Source organism: Molossus molossus, unplaced genomic scaffold (assembly GCF_014108415.1).
Source record: "Molossus molossus isolate mMolMol1 unplaced genomic scaffold, mMolMol1.p scaffold_m16_p_1, whole genome shotgun sequence".
In the NCBI taxonomy this organism is placed as follows: Eukaryota; Metazoa; Chordata; class Mammalia; order Chiroptera; family Molossidae; genus Molossus; species Molossus molossus.
In genome coordinates, this window is record NW_023425344.1 from 86,761,693 (window position 1) to 86,781,441 (window position 19,749).

General features: G+C 38.9%; 1 protein-coding gene across 5 annotated transcripts in view; it reads left to right on the plus strand.

The window, feature by feature from the left end:
- Positions 1 to 19,749, plus strand: part of SEC24B (SEC24 homolog B, COPII coat complex component) — a 103,209-nt gene that overhangs the window by 11,833 nt on the left and 71,627 nt on the right. For 4 of the 5 annotated variants that reach the window (XM_036255499.1, XM_036255496.1, XM_036255506.1 and 1 more), the window contains exon 2: positions 12,731 to 13,480. In XM_036255499.1, the coding sequence (XP_036111392.1) occupies positions 12,731 to 13,480 (750 nt within the window). Of the gene's footprint in view, positions 1 to 12,730; positions 13,481 to 19,749 lie in introns of those variants that run through there. The other variant, XM_036255530.1, reaches the window with a different exon arrangement.

The following is a 19,749-nucleotide window of genomic DNA, read 5'->3' on the forward strand; positions in this document are numbered from 1 at the left end:
TGAAACAATGTGAACTCATCATCTTTTGGTTAGAAGTCTTACTGAGCTAAATAAAGGCAAGGTGTCAGTAGGGCTGCGTTCCCTGCTAGAGGCTCTAGGACAGAACCTATTTCTTAGCCTTTTCCAGCTCCTGTGGGCTGCCCACGTTCCTTGACTCACGGCCCACTCTTTCTATCTTCAGAGCCAGAAACATTGCGTTTTTGTGAAGAGTCTTCTGTAGTCACATCTCCATATTCCACTTTTAAGGACTCCTGTGATTACATTGAGCTCACTTGGATAATTGAGAATAATCTCCCTATTTTAAGGTCAATTTTACAACCCTAGTACTGTCTGCAACCTTAACTCCCCTGTACCATGTAACCGAACATATTCACAGATTCCAGGGGTTATGAAATTGACATATGGGATGTGGAGAGATTATTGTGCCTTCCACTGTCTTATAGGCCATGCTAAATAATTTGAATTTTTTCTTGATGGCAAGAAACCATTAGAGAGTTTTAAGCAAGGAAGTAAAAATCGGATTTGCTTTTTAGGAAAGTCACTCTGGCTATGTTTGGGGTAGTCATTTGTCTAAAAAATTGTGTCATACAATCAGTTTAGTAGTTCATTTCCAGCTCTTTTCTGATGTTTTAAAAACTTATGTTATATAATTTTAGATTTGCAAAAGTGGTGCAGAGATCGTAGAGATAATGCGATATCCTCACTCAGCTTCCTCAAAGGTCTTGTATCTTCCTCTTATGTCTTAACATCTTAACAAAATCATGGTATATTGATCAAAACTGGGAAATTAATGTTGGTGAGTTACAATTAACTAAACTGGAGATTTTATTTATATTTTACCACAGTTTTTCTACTAAATTTTTTTATGTTCCTGGCTCTAATCCAGGATATCATGTTGCATTTAGTTGTCATGTTTCTTTAGTATCCTTTGGTTTGTGACAGCTTCTTAGTCTTTTTTTGTTGTTTTTTAGGACCTGACAGTACTGGTTAGTTATTTTGTAGACAGTCCCTCATTTTGGGTTTGCTGGTGCGTTTTGATAATTAGACTGGGGTTATGAATTTTTAAGAAGAATACCACAGAGGTGGAGTGTTCTTCTTGTCACACCATATCAAGGATTACGTGACATCAACTTGTTTTATTATTAGTCATGTTAACCATGAGCACTCGACTGAGGGGATGTTCTAGTCAACTTGGGCTGCTATGATGAAATACCATTGATTGGGTGGCCTATACTGAATGGGACGGTCTCCATTGGGTGGAGACTGAAGCAGGAGGTCAGGATGCCAGCATTGTTGGGTTCTGGTGAAAACCCTCCTCTGGCTTGCAGATGTCTGTCTTCTGTCTGTGCTCAAATGCCTTTTCCTCGGTTTAAGCAAGTGGGGAAAAAAAGATCGCTTCCTCTTTTGTAAGGTTACTAAGTCCATCATGAGGATCCTACCTTCTTGACCTAATTTAAGCCTAATTACCCCTTTGTAGGCCCCCCAGCATATTTTTAGAGAGAGTAGAAGGGAGAGAGGTGGGGCGGGGGTGTCTATGTGAGAGAGACACATTGATTGGTTGCCTCCCACACATGCTCTGACCAGGAATCAAACCCATGACCCTTTGGTGCACAGGCCAGTGCTCTAACCACGGGGCTGCACTGGCTAGGGCTTGGAGTTAGGGCTTTAACAAAGAAATCTGAAGTGACACATCCAGTCAACAATAGTGGCTGCCAGCCAGGTTCCTCCCCTGTAGAGTTACTATTTTCTTCTATTTCCTATTGTGTTTGTTAGGAGTAACTCACTTGACACCAGTCTACATTTAACAGAAAAGGAATTAAACACCTCCTAGAGTGGAGTGTATCAAATAATTGGTGGGCGTATGTTAAAAATCATCAGGTATTAATAAATATTCTTGGCGGGGGGACTTTGAAGTTACTATCCCATTTCTCCTTAAATTTTTACCCACTAATTACATTATTTTTCAGTGGCTCTTGCCTGTAGTAATTATTAGTGTGGAATTCTAATGGTGATTTTTCTCTTTTCCACGTTCCTTCTACATTTATTGTTTGGAATTTTTCTGTGAGGAAATTTATTAAATTATTCATTTATATTATTATGGATTCATGGATATTTATTTTATTCTTTGGATTATAATCCAATACTATCATTATTTATATTTGTTGCTCAAATTGTTACAGCTCTGACCATTGGGAACCTTTTCAGGTTGGTTCCTATGTGCTTTTACCTCCATGCTTTTGTTTTTTTTAGCACTTCTTTTACTTTCTGGCACTAAAAGATGCTCCATATTATACTTGCCCTACATTTGTACTAGAATCAGCTCTTTGTCCAAGGAGTCCTACTTCCTTTTGTTTCGGCATGGTATTTAGAAACCAAGAACTGTGCCCCATATGTGCTTGTTGCTGTGGGGTGTCACTTCTTCTGGGCTCTCAGCAGACAGCTAGGAGATATATGTATGTATATATGGTAATTCATATGTGTAAAACATGTTTTTAATTATATCCGTGTCTTACACCTGTATGCATTTTACCTAAGTATCTTTCAGGTAGGTTATCATACTGATTTATCAATGTACAGTCCATCCTAGATTTTCTTGAAATCCTGGTTGATTTTTTTTTTTTTTTTGGTGCTTTACCCTAACGGGAACTGAACCCAGAACTCTCTGGTGCACAGACTGATGCTCCAAATGCTGAGCTAAACAGGCCAGGGCCCAGTTGATTTTTTTTACTAAAAATTTGCAAGTAATAAGTTTACATTTATTCTTTGTGGTAATTAGGTCTGTGTGTTTTGGCAAATGCATGCACTCGTGTATCCACTACTACAGTACTATATGGAACAGTTTCTTCACCATAAAACAAGGTCCTCATGTAGTCCCCTTATAGTCATCACTCTCTTATCCACCAATTCTGGCACTGTTGCTGTTTTTCATCCCTATCATTCCACCTTTTCCAGAATGTCATATAAATGGAACCATAAAGTATGTAGCCTTTTGGGTCTTTTGTTCCCCCACTTAGCCACATTTATTAATGCATGACTCAATTGTCTGTTCTGTTTTATTGCTATGTAGTATTATACTGTATGTATGTACCAGGATTTTTTATGTCTTTCTCTGATGTTGAATATCTTGGTGGTTTCTAGTTTAGCTGATTGTGAATCAATCTTCTATAAACATTTATGTAATGGTTTTTTTTGTGTATGTGTGAATACAAGTTTTCACACATTCAGTAAATATGTAGGAATAGGACTGCTGGGTCAAATGGTAAGTGTACATTTAACTTTATAAGAAAACTGCCAAACTATTTTTCATGGTGGCTGTGCTATTTTGCATTCCCTCTAACAATGAATGAGAGTTCCTGTTGTACCACATTGTAGTCAATATTTGATATTTTTGTTTTTTAGTCATTCTAATGGGTGTGTAGATGTATCTCACTGTGGTTTTAATTTGCATTTCCCTTATAACGTATATTTATTTGCCACCTATATATCTTCCTTAATGGTGATTTTTTCAGATCTTTCAACAGTTTTTGGTTGAGCTGTCTGTTTTCTTGCTTTATTAAAAAATATACATATATATATTTAGCGAGATAGGAAGGGAGAGAGGGATAGCAACATCGATGTGAGAGAGATACATCAATCGGCTGCCTCTTTCGTGGTCCCTATTGGGGATCGAGCCCACAACCTGGGCATGTGCCCTGACTAGGAATCAAACCGGGACCTCTCAGTCCTTTGGACAACACTCAATCTACTGAGCCACACCAGCCAGGCTGTTTTCTTACTTTTGAATTTTAAGAGTTTGTGATGTATTTTGGATGTAAGGTCTTTATTGGGTATGTGATTTGCAGATATTTTCTCCTCGACTGTAGTTTCTCTTTTAATTCTCTTAGTGCTTCTCACAGAGCAAAGGTTTTTAATTTGATAAAGTCCACTTTCTCAAATTTTCTGATACTGATCATGTTTTAGTGTCATAGGTAAGAATGTATCGCCAAACCTATATTTACCTAGTCTATATTTTCTTATATAAGTTTTTAAATTTTACATTTAGATCTATGATTCATTTTGACTTAATTTTCTGTTTAAGGTCTGAGATATATGTTGAGGTCTATTTATTTGCATATGGATTGTTTTAGCACCATTTGTTGAAAAAACTATCTTTCCTCCATTAAATTGCCTCAGCACCTTTGTCAAAAATAAATTTATATTTTTCTGGGTCTGTTTTTTGACACACCTGTTTGATTATTGTGGCATATAAATAAGTTTTAAATTAGATAATGTGAGTCCTCCAGCTGTTCTTTTTCAGAGTTTTTGTTTTGTTGTTTTGCTATTTTAGTACCTTTGCCTTTTCATAGACATTTTAGAATCAGTTTATTGATATATACAAAAAAGCCTGCTGGTATTTTTATTGGAATTGCATTGAACCTAAAGATTAAAACCAAGTCTTCTAGTCCACAAACATGTTATTTCATTCCATTTATTTAAGTCCTGGTTTATTTTATCAGTGTTTTATAGTTTTCTGCATATAGATCGTTCACATATTTCATTGTTTTTATTTTTATTATTTATTTTTGTTAATCCTCACCTGAAGATATTTTTCCATTGATTTTTGGATAGAATGGAAGGAAGGGAGGAAGAGTGAGAGAGAGAAACATCAATGTGAGAGAGACACCTCAACTGGTGTCCTCCCACACGACCCCAACCAGGGCTGGGGACGAAACGTAACTGAGGTACGTCTCATTGGTCCAAGGGCTAACGCTCTACCTCTGAGCCGGCCAGAGCATACCACAGCATTTTTATCCACTTATATATTGATGGACACTTGAGTGTTTCCAAATCTTAGCAATTACAAATAGTGCTGCTATGAACATAGGGGTACATATATTCTTTCTGATTGGTGTTTCAGGCTTCTTAGGACATATTTCTAGAAGTGGGATCAGTGGGTCAAATGGCAGTTAAATTATTAATTTTTTGAGGAGACACCATATTGTTTTCTATAGTGCCTGTACCAATCTGCATTCCCACCAACAGTGTACTAGAGTCCCCTTTTCTCCACACCCTCGCCAACACTTGTTTGATGATTTGTTGATGGCAGCCATTCTGGCAGGTGTGAGGTGATAGATACCACATAGTTTTAATTTGCATGTCTCTGATGATTAGTGACGTTGAGCATTGTTTCATATGTCTCTTGACCATTTGTATGTCCTGTTTGGAGAGGTGTCTATTTAGTTCCTCTGCCCATTTTTTAATTGGGTTCTTTGTCTTCCTTTTGTTGAGTTGTATGAGTACTCTATATATTTTGGTAATTAACCCCTTATCTGATGTATCATTGACAATTACGCGCTCTCATGTAGTGGGTTCCCTTTCCATTTTGATGGTGGTTTCTTTTGCTATGCAGAAGCTTTTGAGTTTGATGTAGTCCCATGTGTTCATTTTTTCCTTTGTTTCTCTTGCCTTAGGTGATGTATCAGTGAAAATTCTGCTGTGTGTGATGTCTGAAATTTTGTTGCCTACATTTTCTTCTAGGATTTTTATGGATTCACGAGTCACATTTAAGTCTTTTTTCCATTTTGAGTTTATTCTTGTGTATGGTGTAAATTGGTGGTCTAGCTTCATTTTTTTGCATGTAGCTGTCCAATTTTCCCAACACCATTTATTAAAGAGGCTGTCTTTACTCCACTGTATGCTCTTGCCACCTTTGTCAAATATTAATTGAGCATAATGTCTTGGGTCAATTTTCAGGTTCTCTGTTCTATTCCATTGATCTATATGCCTGTTCTTGTGCCAATACAGGCTGTTTTGATTACAATGGCTTTGTGGTATAACCTGATATCCGGTATTGCGATCCCTCCTACTGTGTTCTTCTTTTTCAAGATTGCTGTGGCTATTCGGGTTGTTTTTGGGTTCCATATGAACTTTTGAACTGTTTGTTCTAGTTTTGTGAAATATGTCGTTGGTATTTTAATGGTGATTGCATTGAATCTATAGATTGTTTTGAGTAGTATGGACATTTTAATGATATTAATTCTTCTAATTCATGAACAAGGTATATGCTTCCACTTTTTTATGTCTTCCTCTATTTCTTTTTTCAATATCCTGTAGTTTTTTGCAAATAGGTCTTTTACCTCTTTGGTTAACTTTATTCCTAGGTATCTTAATTTTTTTTGCCACAATGGTGAATGGGATTTTTTTTTAGATTCTTTTTCTGTGAGTTCATTATTGGTGTATAAGAATGCTATCGATTTCTTGATGTGAATTTTGTATCCTGTTACCTTGCCAAATTCGTTTATTAAATCTAGTAGATTTTGATGGAGTGTTTAGGGTTTTCTATGTACAATATTGTGTTATCTGCAAATAATGACAGTTTCACTTCCTTTTTTCCAGTTTGGATCCCTTTTATTTTTTCTTTATGTCTAATTGCCATGGCTAAGACTTCCAATACTATGTTAAATAAGAGTGGCGAAATTGGGCATCGCTGTCTTGTTCCTGTTCTTACGGGGAATGCTTTCAGTTTTTGCCCATTGAGTATGATGTTGGCTGTAGGTTTTTCATATATGGCCTTTATTATGTCAAGATATGATATTGCTGAGCGTTTTTATCAGAAATGGGTGCTGGATTTTTTTTGAATGTTTTTTCAGCGTCTTTTGATATGATCATATGGTTTTTATCTTTCATTCTGTTTATGTGGTGTATCACATTTATTGATAAGCGAATATTTTACCAGCCTTTATCCCTGGGATGAATCCCACTTGGTCATGCTGAATAATTTATGTTTTGCTAGATCTGATATGCTAATATTTTGTGAAGGATTTTGGCATCTATGTTCATTAGCTTTCTTTCTTTGTAGTGTCTTTATCTGATTTTGGAATTAAAAAAATGAGTTTAGAAGTCTTCCTTCTTCTTGAATTTTTTGGAATAGTTTGAGGAGAATGGGTGTTAGTTCTTCTTTGAATGTTCGGTAAAACTGCACTGTAATGCCATCGGGGCCCAGGCTTTTGTTTGCTGGGAGATTCTTGTTTACTTCAATTTGCAAGCTCAGGAAAGGTTCAGTTATCCTCTAACTTTATGCCTGGTGGCTATTAGTGTCAGCTACTTAGTGGGGGCTTGGGTTGTAGCCCTCAACTGAATGAAAGAATTCCTCAGGTTTTCAGGGTAAGAGTATTTGAAGAGGATGAGGCAGATGTTGCTGGCTGTTAATGAGCCTCAATTTACATTTCTCTGGCCTGCCTGGATGGTGGTAAATTCCTAAGGGAGGGGCTGTTGCTTCTCCCCAGGGCTCTGGGAAGAGGCTCTTTGAGTAGGATGGCTACTGTCCTGTGAGGGTGTGATTCAGCACAAAACTCACATTGCCCTCCCAGCTCTCCAAGTTCTCAAGTCTCCACACAGTTCCAGTCCGGTTTGCCCTCCCTCTGCCAGAACCCAAGGTGAGTGGCTGTAGCTAATTTAGTGCTCTGTCCCAGTCCTCTGCGCTATGGAGCCCTCTTGCAACTCTACTGTTCCTGCCAGGATTGATTTAGTGTCCTTTTTTTTGTCCCTGGTTATACAGGCCCTCTCCAGCTGCTTTTCTATTTGTTTTTCCTGATGATTTGTCTTTATTTTAATTGTAATTCCAGTTTGGTCCTGGGAGATGGTCTGTGTAGCTTCCATTCACTCTGCTGTCATTTTGGATTATTTCGATTCTAACTGAGCTTCAGGTTCCTCCCTTGTAAAATTGAAATAATACCACCACCAAGATTGCTGGTTCCCACAAGACGCCTAACTCCATCCCACACCTCTCTAATTGTACACACCACACACGCACACACACAAATATGCCTCTTTTTTTCTTCTTATTTTAAACTTTATTTTTGAATGTATTACAGATTTCCCTCCCTTTTTTACCCCTTCATTCTCTCCTCCCCACTCCCACCCCCTTTCTGCCTTCCCCACACTATTGTCTGTGTCTTTGGTTTCTCTCTTCCCACCCTACCTCCCTGCTTCCCTTTGAGGTCCATCAGTCTGACAACCAATTTTTACTTTTTAATCCCTTCATCCTTTTTACCCAACCCCCCTCTTATGTTGCAACCAACAAAAAGTTCTCTGTATCTATGAGTCTGTTTCTGTTCTGCTTGCTCATTTTGTTTGTAGATTCAATTGTTGATAGATGTGTATTTATTGCCATTTTATTGTTCATATGTTTTTATCTTTTTCTCCTTCAAGAAGAACCTTCAACATTTCATATCATACTGGTTTGGTGGTGATGAACTCCTTTAGCTTTTTCTTGTCTGGGAAACTCTTTATATGGGCATCCATTCTAAATCCTTTGCAGGATAGCGTAATCTTGGTTGTGGGCCCTTGCTTTTCATCACTGAATATTTCTTGCCATTCCCTTCTGGCTTGTAGAGTTTCTTTTGATAAATCAGCTGACAGTCTTATGGGAACTCCCTTGTAGGTAAGTAACTGCTTTTCTCTTGCTGCTTTTAAGATTCTCTCTTTTTCTTGAACCTTTTGCATTTTGATGATGATGTGTCTTGGTGTGGGCCTCTTGGGGTTCATCTTGTTTGGGACTCTCTGTGCTTCCTGGACTTGTATGTCTGTTTCATTTACCAAGTTAGGGAAGTTTTCTGCCATTATTGTTTCAAATAGGTTTTCAGTTTCTTGCTCGCTCTCTTGTTGTGGCACCCCCAAGATGCGAATGTTGGCACACTTGAAGTTGTCCTGTAGGCTCCTTTTTCTATCCTCATTTTTTTGGATTATTTTTTCTTTTTGTTGTTCTGATTGGGTGTTTTTTGCTTCCTTAGATTCCAAATTGATGATTTGCTTCTTGGCTTCACTTACTCTAATACTGATTCCCTGTAAATTATTCTTTATTTCAGTTAGTGCATCCTTCATTTCTGATTGGTCTTTTGTTATGCTCTTGAGGTCCTCCCAAAGTTCCTTGAAATTCTCACTAAGTTTATTGAGCAGTCTTATAAGGAGTGTTTTGAACTCTTCATCTGTTAGATTGCTTATCTCCATTTTGTTTTGTTCTTTTCCTGGAGTTTTGTTTTGTTCTTTCATTTGGGACATGATTCTTTGTCTCCTCATTTTGGCTGCCATCCTGTGTTTGTTTCTATGTATTAGGTAGAGTTGCTGTGTGTCCTGGGCTTCTTAGGGTGGCCTGCTATAGTAGATGTCCTGTAGGGTCCAGTGGCACAGCCTCTCTGGTCACCCAGCTGGACTCTCGAGGTGCACCCTTCGTGTGGACTTTATACCCTTCTGTTGTAATTGAGTCTTGATTGCTGTTGGCACATCAGTGGGAGGGATTTACTCAGGTTGGTCAGCTGCAAGGACTGGCTGTACCCACTAACCACTGACCTCTAACTACCTTGGATGATCAGCAGTGCATGGGCTCACCAAACAGAGCAAGACTTACTTCCGCTGTGCTCTGGTACCCACTGAGTCCATTCCTTGAGTGTGTCACTTGTGGAGGTGGTTGGGTGGTGATGCTTTGACATGGTCTCCTGGGTGTGCTGGCTTTGGGGCAAGGTCAGCCACTGCTTGTATTCTACCCGGGGCCACCAGGCATATGCTACAAAGCAATCTACAGATGACTGCTTTTTGTGTTGGGTTTGGAGGTGCTCAGGCAATGCCCAGCTATAAACTAAGGCTGGCTGCTCCTAGTGCCAGGCCTGGGGCCACTTATCGAGAGGTTTGGTGCTTGCTGTGGCCAGATGCTGATTGTTTGAGAGAATTTAGGAAAATCTGAAGCAGGAGCCAAAACAGACCATTCCTATGGTATAGCCACTGGAAACAGCTGGGGTGGGCCCAAAAGTTGGGTGGTGTAGTGCCTCAGGGAATCACCAGGGTGGGGCAAACAGTGTGAACCAGGTTGCTGGAGTCCCAGATATGGTGCTCTTTTGCAGGCCTCCACCAGCACCTCTGTCCAGGAGAAAGCTGCCTCTCCAACTCTCATCCCAATGCCAATAACTCAGTTCTTTCCGTGTGTCTCTGGTGCCTTTCAGGCTGCTTCCCCTCAGAGCTAGAGCTCAGATGGAGCAAGTCTGAGTAAGTCATGCACAGGCCCTTTAAGAGGAGCTGCAATTTGGTAATTGTAGGACCTCCATTCAGCTGAATTTCAGGCCGTTCTGAAGCATGTTTGTTCTGTAGTTTAGTTGTAATTTTGATGTGGTTGTGGGAGGAGGTGAGTACCGCGTTTACTTAAGCCGTCATCCTTACTGGAAGTCCTCTGCCTGCCTTTTTATGCTGGGCATCCAGTGACTCCTGTTTTCACAGTTAAGCTGCCAACTAGGGACCTGCCCTAATAAATTGTAACTGATAGGAAATTACTTTTAGGAAAATAAAATTAATAAACAGGTTTACCTACATATATATTTATCATCATGTGGCTCAATATTTTTTTAAAAAATGAAGACAACCAAGTGGTCAGTAATAAAGAATTTATTTAAGTATGATACATACATGTAAAAGAATTCTACTCAGACATTTAAAATGATGATGGAGCCCTGGCCGGTTTGGCTCAGCGGTTAGAGTGTCGGCCTGCGGTCCGGAGAGACCCGGGTTCGGTTCCCGCTAAGGGCATGTGCCTCGGTTGCAGTTTGTCCCTGGCCCTGGTTGGGTCATGTGGGTGGCAACCACTCAGTGTGTCCCTTTCACGTCGATGTTTCTCTCTCACTCTCTCTCCCACTCTATCTGAACAAAAAATGGAAAAATGTGCTCAGGTGAGGATTAAATAAATAAATAAAATGATGGTGGAAAGATATTCAAGTCCTGCTGAATAAAGAAATCATAAAAGTTCATTATGAGTCTACTTTTGCTTAATTAAATTAACCAGTTATATGCAAAAAGAAAATATTGGCAAATATTAAAATGCCACTCAATGTTGGGAAGATGAGACATTCTTAAGCATTATTAATATGGAGTTATAAATGAATAGATCTTTTTGGAAAGATATTTGGCAATAATGGTCAATTTTAAAAGCACACACCCTTGCCCTGGCCAGTATGGCTTGGTTGGTTGGAGCGTCATCCCTCACAATAAAGGGTGCAGATTCCATCCCCCCACCCCCAGTTGGGGCGTGTGTATGTGATGCAAACCATAGATGTTTCTCACTCTCCTTTCCCCTCTCTAAATCAGTGGTTCTCAACCTGGGTCGTGACCCCTTGGGGGTTGAATGACCCTTTCACGGGGGTCACCTAAGACCATCAGAAAACACATATTTCCGATGGCGATTCATAACAGTAGCAAAATTACAGTTACGAAGTAGCAACAAAAATAATTTTATGGTTGGGGGTCACCATAACATGAGGAACTGTATTAAAGGGTCACGGCATTAGGAAGATTGAGAACCACTGCTCTAAATAATAAGACATAATAAGACGTAGTCTTTTGTGAGGATTTTTTAAAAAGGCACAAACCATTTAAACCTCCACTTTTACTTCTAGGAACTTATCCTTCAGATTCATAACAGAAGTTGACCTCATAAATATAAATTAGTTCACTCCTTGAAATAACTATCAATGGGTATTTAGTAAATAATGTATATCTCTACAATGAAATACTACATAGATTTTTTAGAAGAATAATGGAAATGTATTTATGCTGACATAGAATGATATCTAGGATATATTAAGTTTAAAAAGCAAGTTGCAGAACTGTAGTATGAAATGTGTGTTTATATATGTATCTATATATATGCATATATATATATTTATTACATATTATATGTGCATAGGTAGTCATACAAAGGATACATAAGAAACCAGTAGTTGTGGCTACAACTGTGAAATAGCATATGAAATACCAGGGAGAGAAGACTCAGACTTTTCACTTTATGGTCTCCATTGTTTGATTTTTTTTTTTTTTTTAACATGGCATATTGTTATTTTTATAGTTTTTTTGTTTTGTTTAACTAATAGAAAAGTTTGAACTTCTTCCATGCTGGGTATGTTAGTTGTCAATTGGGGCATAACAAAATACCCCAAACTTAGCAATTTAAAACAACAAATATTTAATCTCATAGTTTCTGAGGGACGTGAACTTAGATATGGCCTGCCTGAGTGGTTCTGGCTTATGTGCACCCTTCAATGTGAGGGATGATGCTCCAACCAACCAAGCCATACTGGCCAGGGCAAGGGTGTGTGCTTTTAAAATTGACCATTATTGCCAAATATCTCTCCAAAAAGATCTATTAATTTATACCTCCATATTAATAATGCTTAAGAATGTCTCATCTTCCCAACATGATACTGTAGTCAAGCTGTCACCTGAGATATAGTTATCTCAAGACTACTAGGTAGGAAGGATCTGCTTCCAAGCTCATTCGTATGGTTGTTGGCAGGCCTCAGCTTCTCTTTGGCTGTTGGCCAGAGGGTTTAGTTCCTTACTGCATGGACTTCTCTGCAGGGCTCTTCACAATTTGGCAGGTTTGTTCTTCCAACCAGAGTGATGTAAGAGAGAGAGCCAACATCCACGGCTGGGCAAACCTTGAAAGTGATATATCATTACCTTTGCTATATGCTGTTGGTCATACAGACCAATTCTGATTCTTTGTGGGAGGGTGTAAATACCGGGAGGGAGGGATCATTGGAGGCCATCATGGAGACTAACTACTACAGTCAGTCTATAACAGTATACATCTTTTGTAATAATTTGTGATTATGGAGAATTAAATTAATTAGGCAACCTTTAGATGAGAACTGTGCTTAAAAATTAGTTATCTTCTTACTAATCCCTATAAATATTTGCTTTTCTTTTTCAGGTCCAGCACAGAATCAAATGCAGGTTCCATCTGGGTATGGATTGTATCCTCAAAACTACAGTGTTCCCCCGGGACATTACGCTCAAGGACCTGGGAAAATGACCTCATTGCCATTGGATGGCCAGTTTGGTGATTACTACGCTGGTCTCTATACAGCATCAACACAAAATGTGGTGACTCCTAAAACAACAAACCAACCACCAGGAGCACAGCAGATGTATGGCAGGGGTCCTCCTGCCCCTCACCTTGTGGGGTCCACTCCAGAATATTTCCAAGGTGCCACATCATCAGCATCTGCTTTGCATACAAGTGACTCCCAGCCATACTCCTCTTTTGTGAATCATTATAATAGTCCAGCCATGTACTCTGCCAACTCTTCTGCTGTTTCTCAGGGATTTCCCTCTACTTGTGGTCACTATGCTGTGTCAACTGTTTCTAATGCTGCGTATCCTAGTGTTTCATATCCGTCTCTGCCTGCTGGTGAGCCATATGGGCAACAAATGTTTACCTCACAGAATGCTTCAACCATCAGACCAGGTAGAGATAATTCATTTTCTAGTCAAAATACCGCTCTCAGCCATCCATCACCACTTCCACCTCCACCATCACAACAGTACCACCAGCAGCAGAATCTTTCAGGATACAGTACTCCCTCGTGGTCAGCTTCAGGCCTTCCGTCAACTCAAGACAATCTCATCCGAAACCACACTGGCTCCCTGGCTACAGCCAACAACAACCCAACAAATACCGGTAGGTTGAATGAAAAGTTCACCAAAGCAAAGCTGAAAACCAGTGCATTTCCAATCAGGTTTTTATTTGCATGAAATTAATGATGATATTACCTAATAGAAAATTTGGAAATTAGCTCACTTATGTAATTGATTTGATTTATTTCTTGTGGTATTTTGCAGCATCTCCCTGGACCCTTCCCTTTCCCCTAGTCACAGTTAGCTACCCAACCATTGCCTTGTGTTCCTTGTCATGATTAGGATCTCAGTCAGTATTCATGGATTTTTTTTTATGCCTCTGCAATAATTGTCCTTAATATGAGTTAGGTATAGGGCAAATGGAAGGGTCCATTTGGGGATATGCTTTTTTTTTTTTTTTTTTTCTTTTTTAAACACTAGTTCAACTTTGGGACAGTTACTATCCCAACCAGAGCCCAACTCATTATAGAAAAGATAATGACCTGCAATACGTAACACTGGTTTCTCTTAGTTAGCACCTACTAGTGACTTTCATAGAAGGTCTATTTCCTACACATTAAAGTTGATATTTTTATTTCCAAATTGGTGAGTTAGGATGAAGGATGGGGAAGGGGAAGAGGAAGAGAGATGCATGAAGAATGCCCTGGAGTTATTCTTTCTGACCTTTCTAAATCAAGATGTGGTTAAATTTATTAGTTTAAAAATTATGAATGTAAGTATGTAGTGTTTTTAGTGTGGGGTTTCCATAGGGTTTACTCATTTAAATTCAACTTGTGAACTTGAACTTAACAAAACATGCTTTTGAATTGAATGGAAAGGATGGTAAACCTGTGGTAGGTTTTTTTTAATGATGTCTTCAGATTGTACATCAAAATGTGGAGAGCCATAGGTCAGGGCTGTTGTAGAAAAGTGTTCTTTCCTGGGCAGTTTGGTTATTTAGAATACCAGATCTGAGCGGTACATTTGAGATCATCTATTCTTTTGTTGCTATGACATTTAGAACGAAAAAGGTGGTATTTTTCTCATATAACAAGCAGTTTAAGGGAATTCAGTAGATCCAGATCTCCTCCATGTCTCTTCTGTCTTTCTACTCTGCCATTCGTAGCATGTTTGTTTATAGATGAACAAGATAGCTTCTGTACCTGTAGACATCAAGTCAGAGTTAAAAGCATTGACTAAGTCTTGCATAAGTCAACTTAAAGCATTGTCACAGTTCCCAGACCTGGCTGTGCCCCAGAATCACTTGCACAGACTGTGATCTTCACCCCCAGCCTACTGTGCTAGACCAGAATCTCCAGGGTAGTCTCGGATTGATCTCAAGGGATGCCTAGTGACAGAACCAGATTCTACTGTAGGCCTTTCCTTTTGTTTTACAAATGAGGGAAGCTATCCAAGTTGGTAGCTGGTGGTCATCAGTGTTAGAAACAGCTTGTCCTGAAGCTCAGTTTCTTCTGGCTCTCAGAACCAGGGCTTTCTGTCCCCTAGAAGTTCTCTTTTCTTTCTCTCTTCTTTTCAGCAGTTCTTTTACAGATTAGTTTATCCTAAGGTCCCTCTGATTAAGGATTTTGTGACTTTCGTGACAAAAACAGAAGAAACTGGTAATTCCTGTCTTATTTCTGAGATGGCAATGGGACCCTGTGTGGAACCAATTTATACTGACAGGCAGAATCAGGGAAATATGGGGCCACTTGGCTAATGAACAGACTACCTAATTGGAAAGAGCTTATCATTAAAAAACATTGCATAAAGTGTAGGAGTATTTAGAAAATTAACTTCTGTTTCAACAGCTGTATGAATTGATTCTTTAGGCAGAGAGATGGAATATATTTTCACTCTTTTAATCCAAGTACTGTACTGTGAAAGCGATAACAAATATAATTTTAGAAGTTAATTTGTGTTAAGAACTGTTACCTTTTTATTTTTTTTTACCCTGCCGGTGTTGTGCAGTGGTTAGAGCGTCATCCTGCATATGCGGTGCACAGGTTTGATTCCTGGTCAGGGCATATAACCCAGTTTGCAGGTTTGATTCCCAGTCAGGCATGTGTGTGACACAACCAGTCCAGTTTCTCTCTCTTTCTCTCTCTCTCTCTCTCTCTCTCTCTCACTCTCACTCTCACTCTCATTCTGATTCTCATTCTCTCACTCTTTCTCGCTGGAATCAATGAAAAAAATGTCCTCGGATGAGGATTAAAAAATAAAGAAGTGCGTTTTTTTGTTTGTTTGTTAACATTTAGATTATTGGATTACTTTTCAATAGTAGTTTAGAGGTTAAGTATATCTCAGGTTAATATGACATGTGCAGGTCACAATTTCAAAAGAAATAAAGATATTTTTTCTTTATTGATTTTTAGAGGGAGAGGGAGAGAGAGAGAGAAACATTGATGAGAGAGAACATCAATTGGCTGCTTCTTGCACGCCACCCACTAGGGATTTGGCCCACAACCTAGGCATGTGCCCTGACTGGAAATCAAATTGGCAACCTGTTGGTGTATGGGTCGACAACCACTGAGCAACACTGGCCGGGCAAGGTTACTTTAAATATTATAGAAGTTCCCCAACTTTCTCAGCTGATGTATCTCAATATTGTTTCCATAGTACACAGGCAACTTAGTAGTAATAGTTCATAAGGTACTTGACAGATGGCACTGTTTCTATTGAAAATTTAAGACTTCTCTTCAAAGATAAACCACAGAACTTATATGCATGTATGCATAACCAATGGACATGGACAACAAAGCTGGGGACGGGGCAGAGGGGATGGGGAGGAGGGTGTCAATGGGGTAAAAAAGGAGAAACATCTGTAACAAAAATAAAATAAAAAAAAAAAAAAAGACTTCAAGCTGGGTGAGTTTGTTGCAGGGGCAACTTGAGTGCCTAAGTACAATGTTTCAGAACCATGGAAATACTGATTTTAATTTTCTAGAAAGACAGGCTACTTAACTGCTTTGGGACTCTTAAATTGTATTGTCATATTAAAATTAGAATCTTAGGTATTAATCATAGTTTTGTATGAAATTCAACCTTTGAGTAATTGACAAAATGACTACATTTTTTATTTTTATTTTTATTTATTTTTTATCTTCACCCGAGGACACTCTTGCATTTATCTTCAGATAGAGTGGGAAGGAGAGAGGGAGGAAAAGAGAGAGAGAAACATCGACGTGAGAGAGACACATCGAGTGGCTGCCACCCACACAACCCCAACCGGGGCCAGGGACAAACTGCAACCGAGGTACATGCCCTCAGCAGGAACTGAACCTGGGTCTCTATGGTCCGTGGGCCGACGCTCTAACTGCTGAGCCAAACTGGCCAGGGATGCTTGCATTTTTAAAAATTACTTGATTATACTAGTTTCATTTTCAAGTCTAGTAAAATTTCTTAAGCAGTTTGTAAAGGGTTGGAGATCCAAAAGCATAAACCTCAGTTAAGTAATTATCAAAAACAAGCCATTATTTTTAGGCAGTTGATGAATTCATATTCAGAAACATAGATTAAAAAGAGCTTTTAATGTTATCTCATTTGCCTCTTTATTTTAGAAAAGCATGTTAGTATAATTTAGCACCAGAGCTTCAGATTATTTTATTAAAAATGTATACCAATGCCCTGGCCAGTTTGGCTCAGCAGTTAGGGCGTCGGCCCACGGACCAGAGAGACCTGGGTTCTGTTCCCATTAAGGGCAGTACCTCGGTTGCAATTTGTCCCTGGTGTGGGTGACAGCCAGTTGATGTGTCTCTCTCACATTGATGTTTCTCTCCCCCCCACCCCCCTTCCTACTCTATCTGAAGATAAATGCAAAAATGTCCTCAGGTGAGAATTAAAAATAAAAAGTATGCCAAGAATGTATGTTTTGGGTGCTATGTTTGGTTAACTTAGGGTGAAATTTTGGCTAGTGTTTAAAAGGCATCATTTCATTAAGCCATTAAAATTTTTTTTAACTGTCACTATATATAGTTCAATCTCAAGGCTTAGAAGCTTTTTAGCTTCAGGTGAAGTTGGTTGAGTGTGTAACTTTGGGATATAAAGGTACCCATTTTTGACAGCAAGATGAGTACTGAAACTGTAGATTAATTTCAAGCCATTTTCTTAATTTTTTTTTATTACCCTTTGTTTTGAGAAGCATATAACTTGTGTTTTATTTTTTTGTTTTTAAAAAATGTATTTTCTTCAATCACAGTTGACAGAAAGTATTATTTTGTATTAGGTTTTGTATTTTGTATTTCAGGTTTACAGCATAGTGGTTAGACATTCATATAATTTATGAAGCCCCCCCTCCCCCATAAGTCTACATGGCACCATATATTGTTATTACAATATTATTGACTGTATTCCTTATGCTGTACTTTACATCCTCATGACTGTTTTGTAGCGATCAATATGTACTTCTTAATCTCTTTACTTTTTCACCCCAAAGCCCCCTCCCATCTGGCAACCATCAGTTTATTCTCTGTATCTGAGTCTGTTTTGTTTGTTTGTTTATTTTGTTCTTTAGATTCCACATATAAGTGAAATCATATGGTATTTGTCTTTCTCAGTCTGACTTAGCATAATACCCTCTAGGTTCATCTGTGTTGTTGCAAATAATTCTTTTTTTGTGGCTGAGTAATAATCCATTGTGTATGTGCACCACATTTTCTTTATTCAGTCTTCTATTGATGGACACTTAGGTGACTTTCATATCTTGGCTATTGTAAATAATGCTGCAGTGAACATAAATACCGAGAATTGGAATTGGTGGGTCATGAGGTAGTTCTATTTTTCATTTTTTGAGGAACCTTTATACTGTTTTCCATAGTGATGGCACCAATTTGCAATCCCACCAACAATGCACAAGGGTTCCCTTTTCTCCACATTCTCCCCAGCACTTGTTGTTTGATTTACTAACGATAGCCATTCCGATAGGTGTGAGGTGATACCTCATTGTGATTTTGATTTGCATTTCTCCGATAATTAGTGACACTGAGCATCTTTTTTTTTTTATCCTCACCCAAGGACATTTTTCCATTTTTTGTTCAGGTAGAGTGGGAGGGAGAGAGAGGAACAGAGAGAGAGAGAGAGAGAAACATCGACGTGAAAGGGACACATCGAGTGGCTGCCATCCACACGACCAACCAGGGGCTGGGGACAAGCTGCAACCGAGGTATGTGCCCTTAGCGGGAACTGAACCCAGGTCTCTCGGGACCCCAGACCGACGCTCCAACCGCTGAGCCAAACTGGCCAGGGCTGAGCATCTTTTTATATATCTATTGGCCATCTGTCTGTCCTCTTTGGAGAAATTTCTGTTCAGGTCTTCTACCAGTTTTTTAATTGAATTGTTTATTTTTTGGTGATAAGTTGTATGAGTTCCTTATAAATTTTGGTTATTAACCCTTGTTGGATGTATCATTCATTGGTAAACATATTCTCTTATTTGATAGGTTGTCTGTGTTTTGTTGATGGTTTTCTTTGTTGTGCAAAGACTTTTTAGTTTGATGTAGTCCCATTTGTTTATTTTGTCTTTTGTTTTCCTTGCCTGATGAGATAGGAAAAAAAAAATATTTCTAAGAGCAATGTCAGAGAGTTTACTGCCTATGTTTTCTTCTATGAGGTCTATGGTTTGGGGCCTTACATTTATCTTAATGTATTTTTTTTTAATCCTCACTTGAGGATATTTTCCCATTTATTTTCAGATAGAGTGAGGTGGTGGGGAAGAAAGAGAAAGAGAAAAACCCATGTGAGAGAGAGACACCAATTGGTTGCTTCCCCCACAACTCAACCAGGGCCAGGGTGAATGAAACCCGAGACTCATTGGTCCTCGGGTTGACACTCTTACTGGTGAGCCAAATGGGCCAGGGCTTTAATCAGTTTTTTAATTTATTCTTGTGTATGGTGCAAGAAAGTGGTCTAGTTGTTTGTTGTTACTGTTTTTTGTTTATTTGGTTTTTTTATGTATCTGTCTAGTATTTTCCAATACCGTTTAAAAAATATTTTTATTGATTTTTTTTTTTTTTTCAGAGAGAGAGGAAGGGAGAAGATGAGAGAGTAAAACATTTATGTGAGAAACATCGATCGGCTGCCTCCTGCATGTCCCCTACTGGGGATCAAGCCAGAAACCGGGGCATGTGTCCTGACCAGGAATAGCATGTGTTGTGACCTGTCAGTGCATGGGTCGACGCTCATCCAGCTGAGCCACACCAGTCAGGGCTCCAATACCATTTATTAAATAGACTGTCTTTATCCCTTTGTATCTTCTTGCCTCCTTTGTCATAGTTTAATTGACCATATAGACTTGGGTTTATTTCTGCACGTTCTATTTGATTCCATTGCCATTTGATT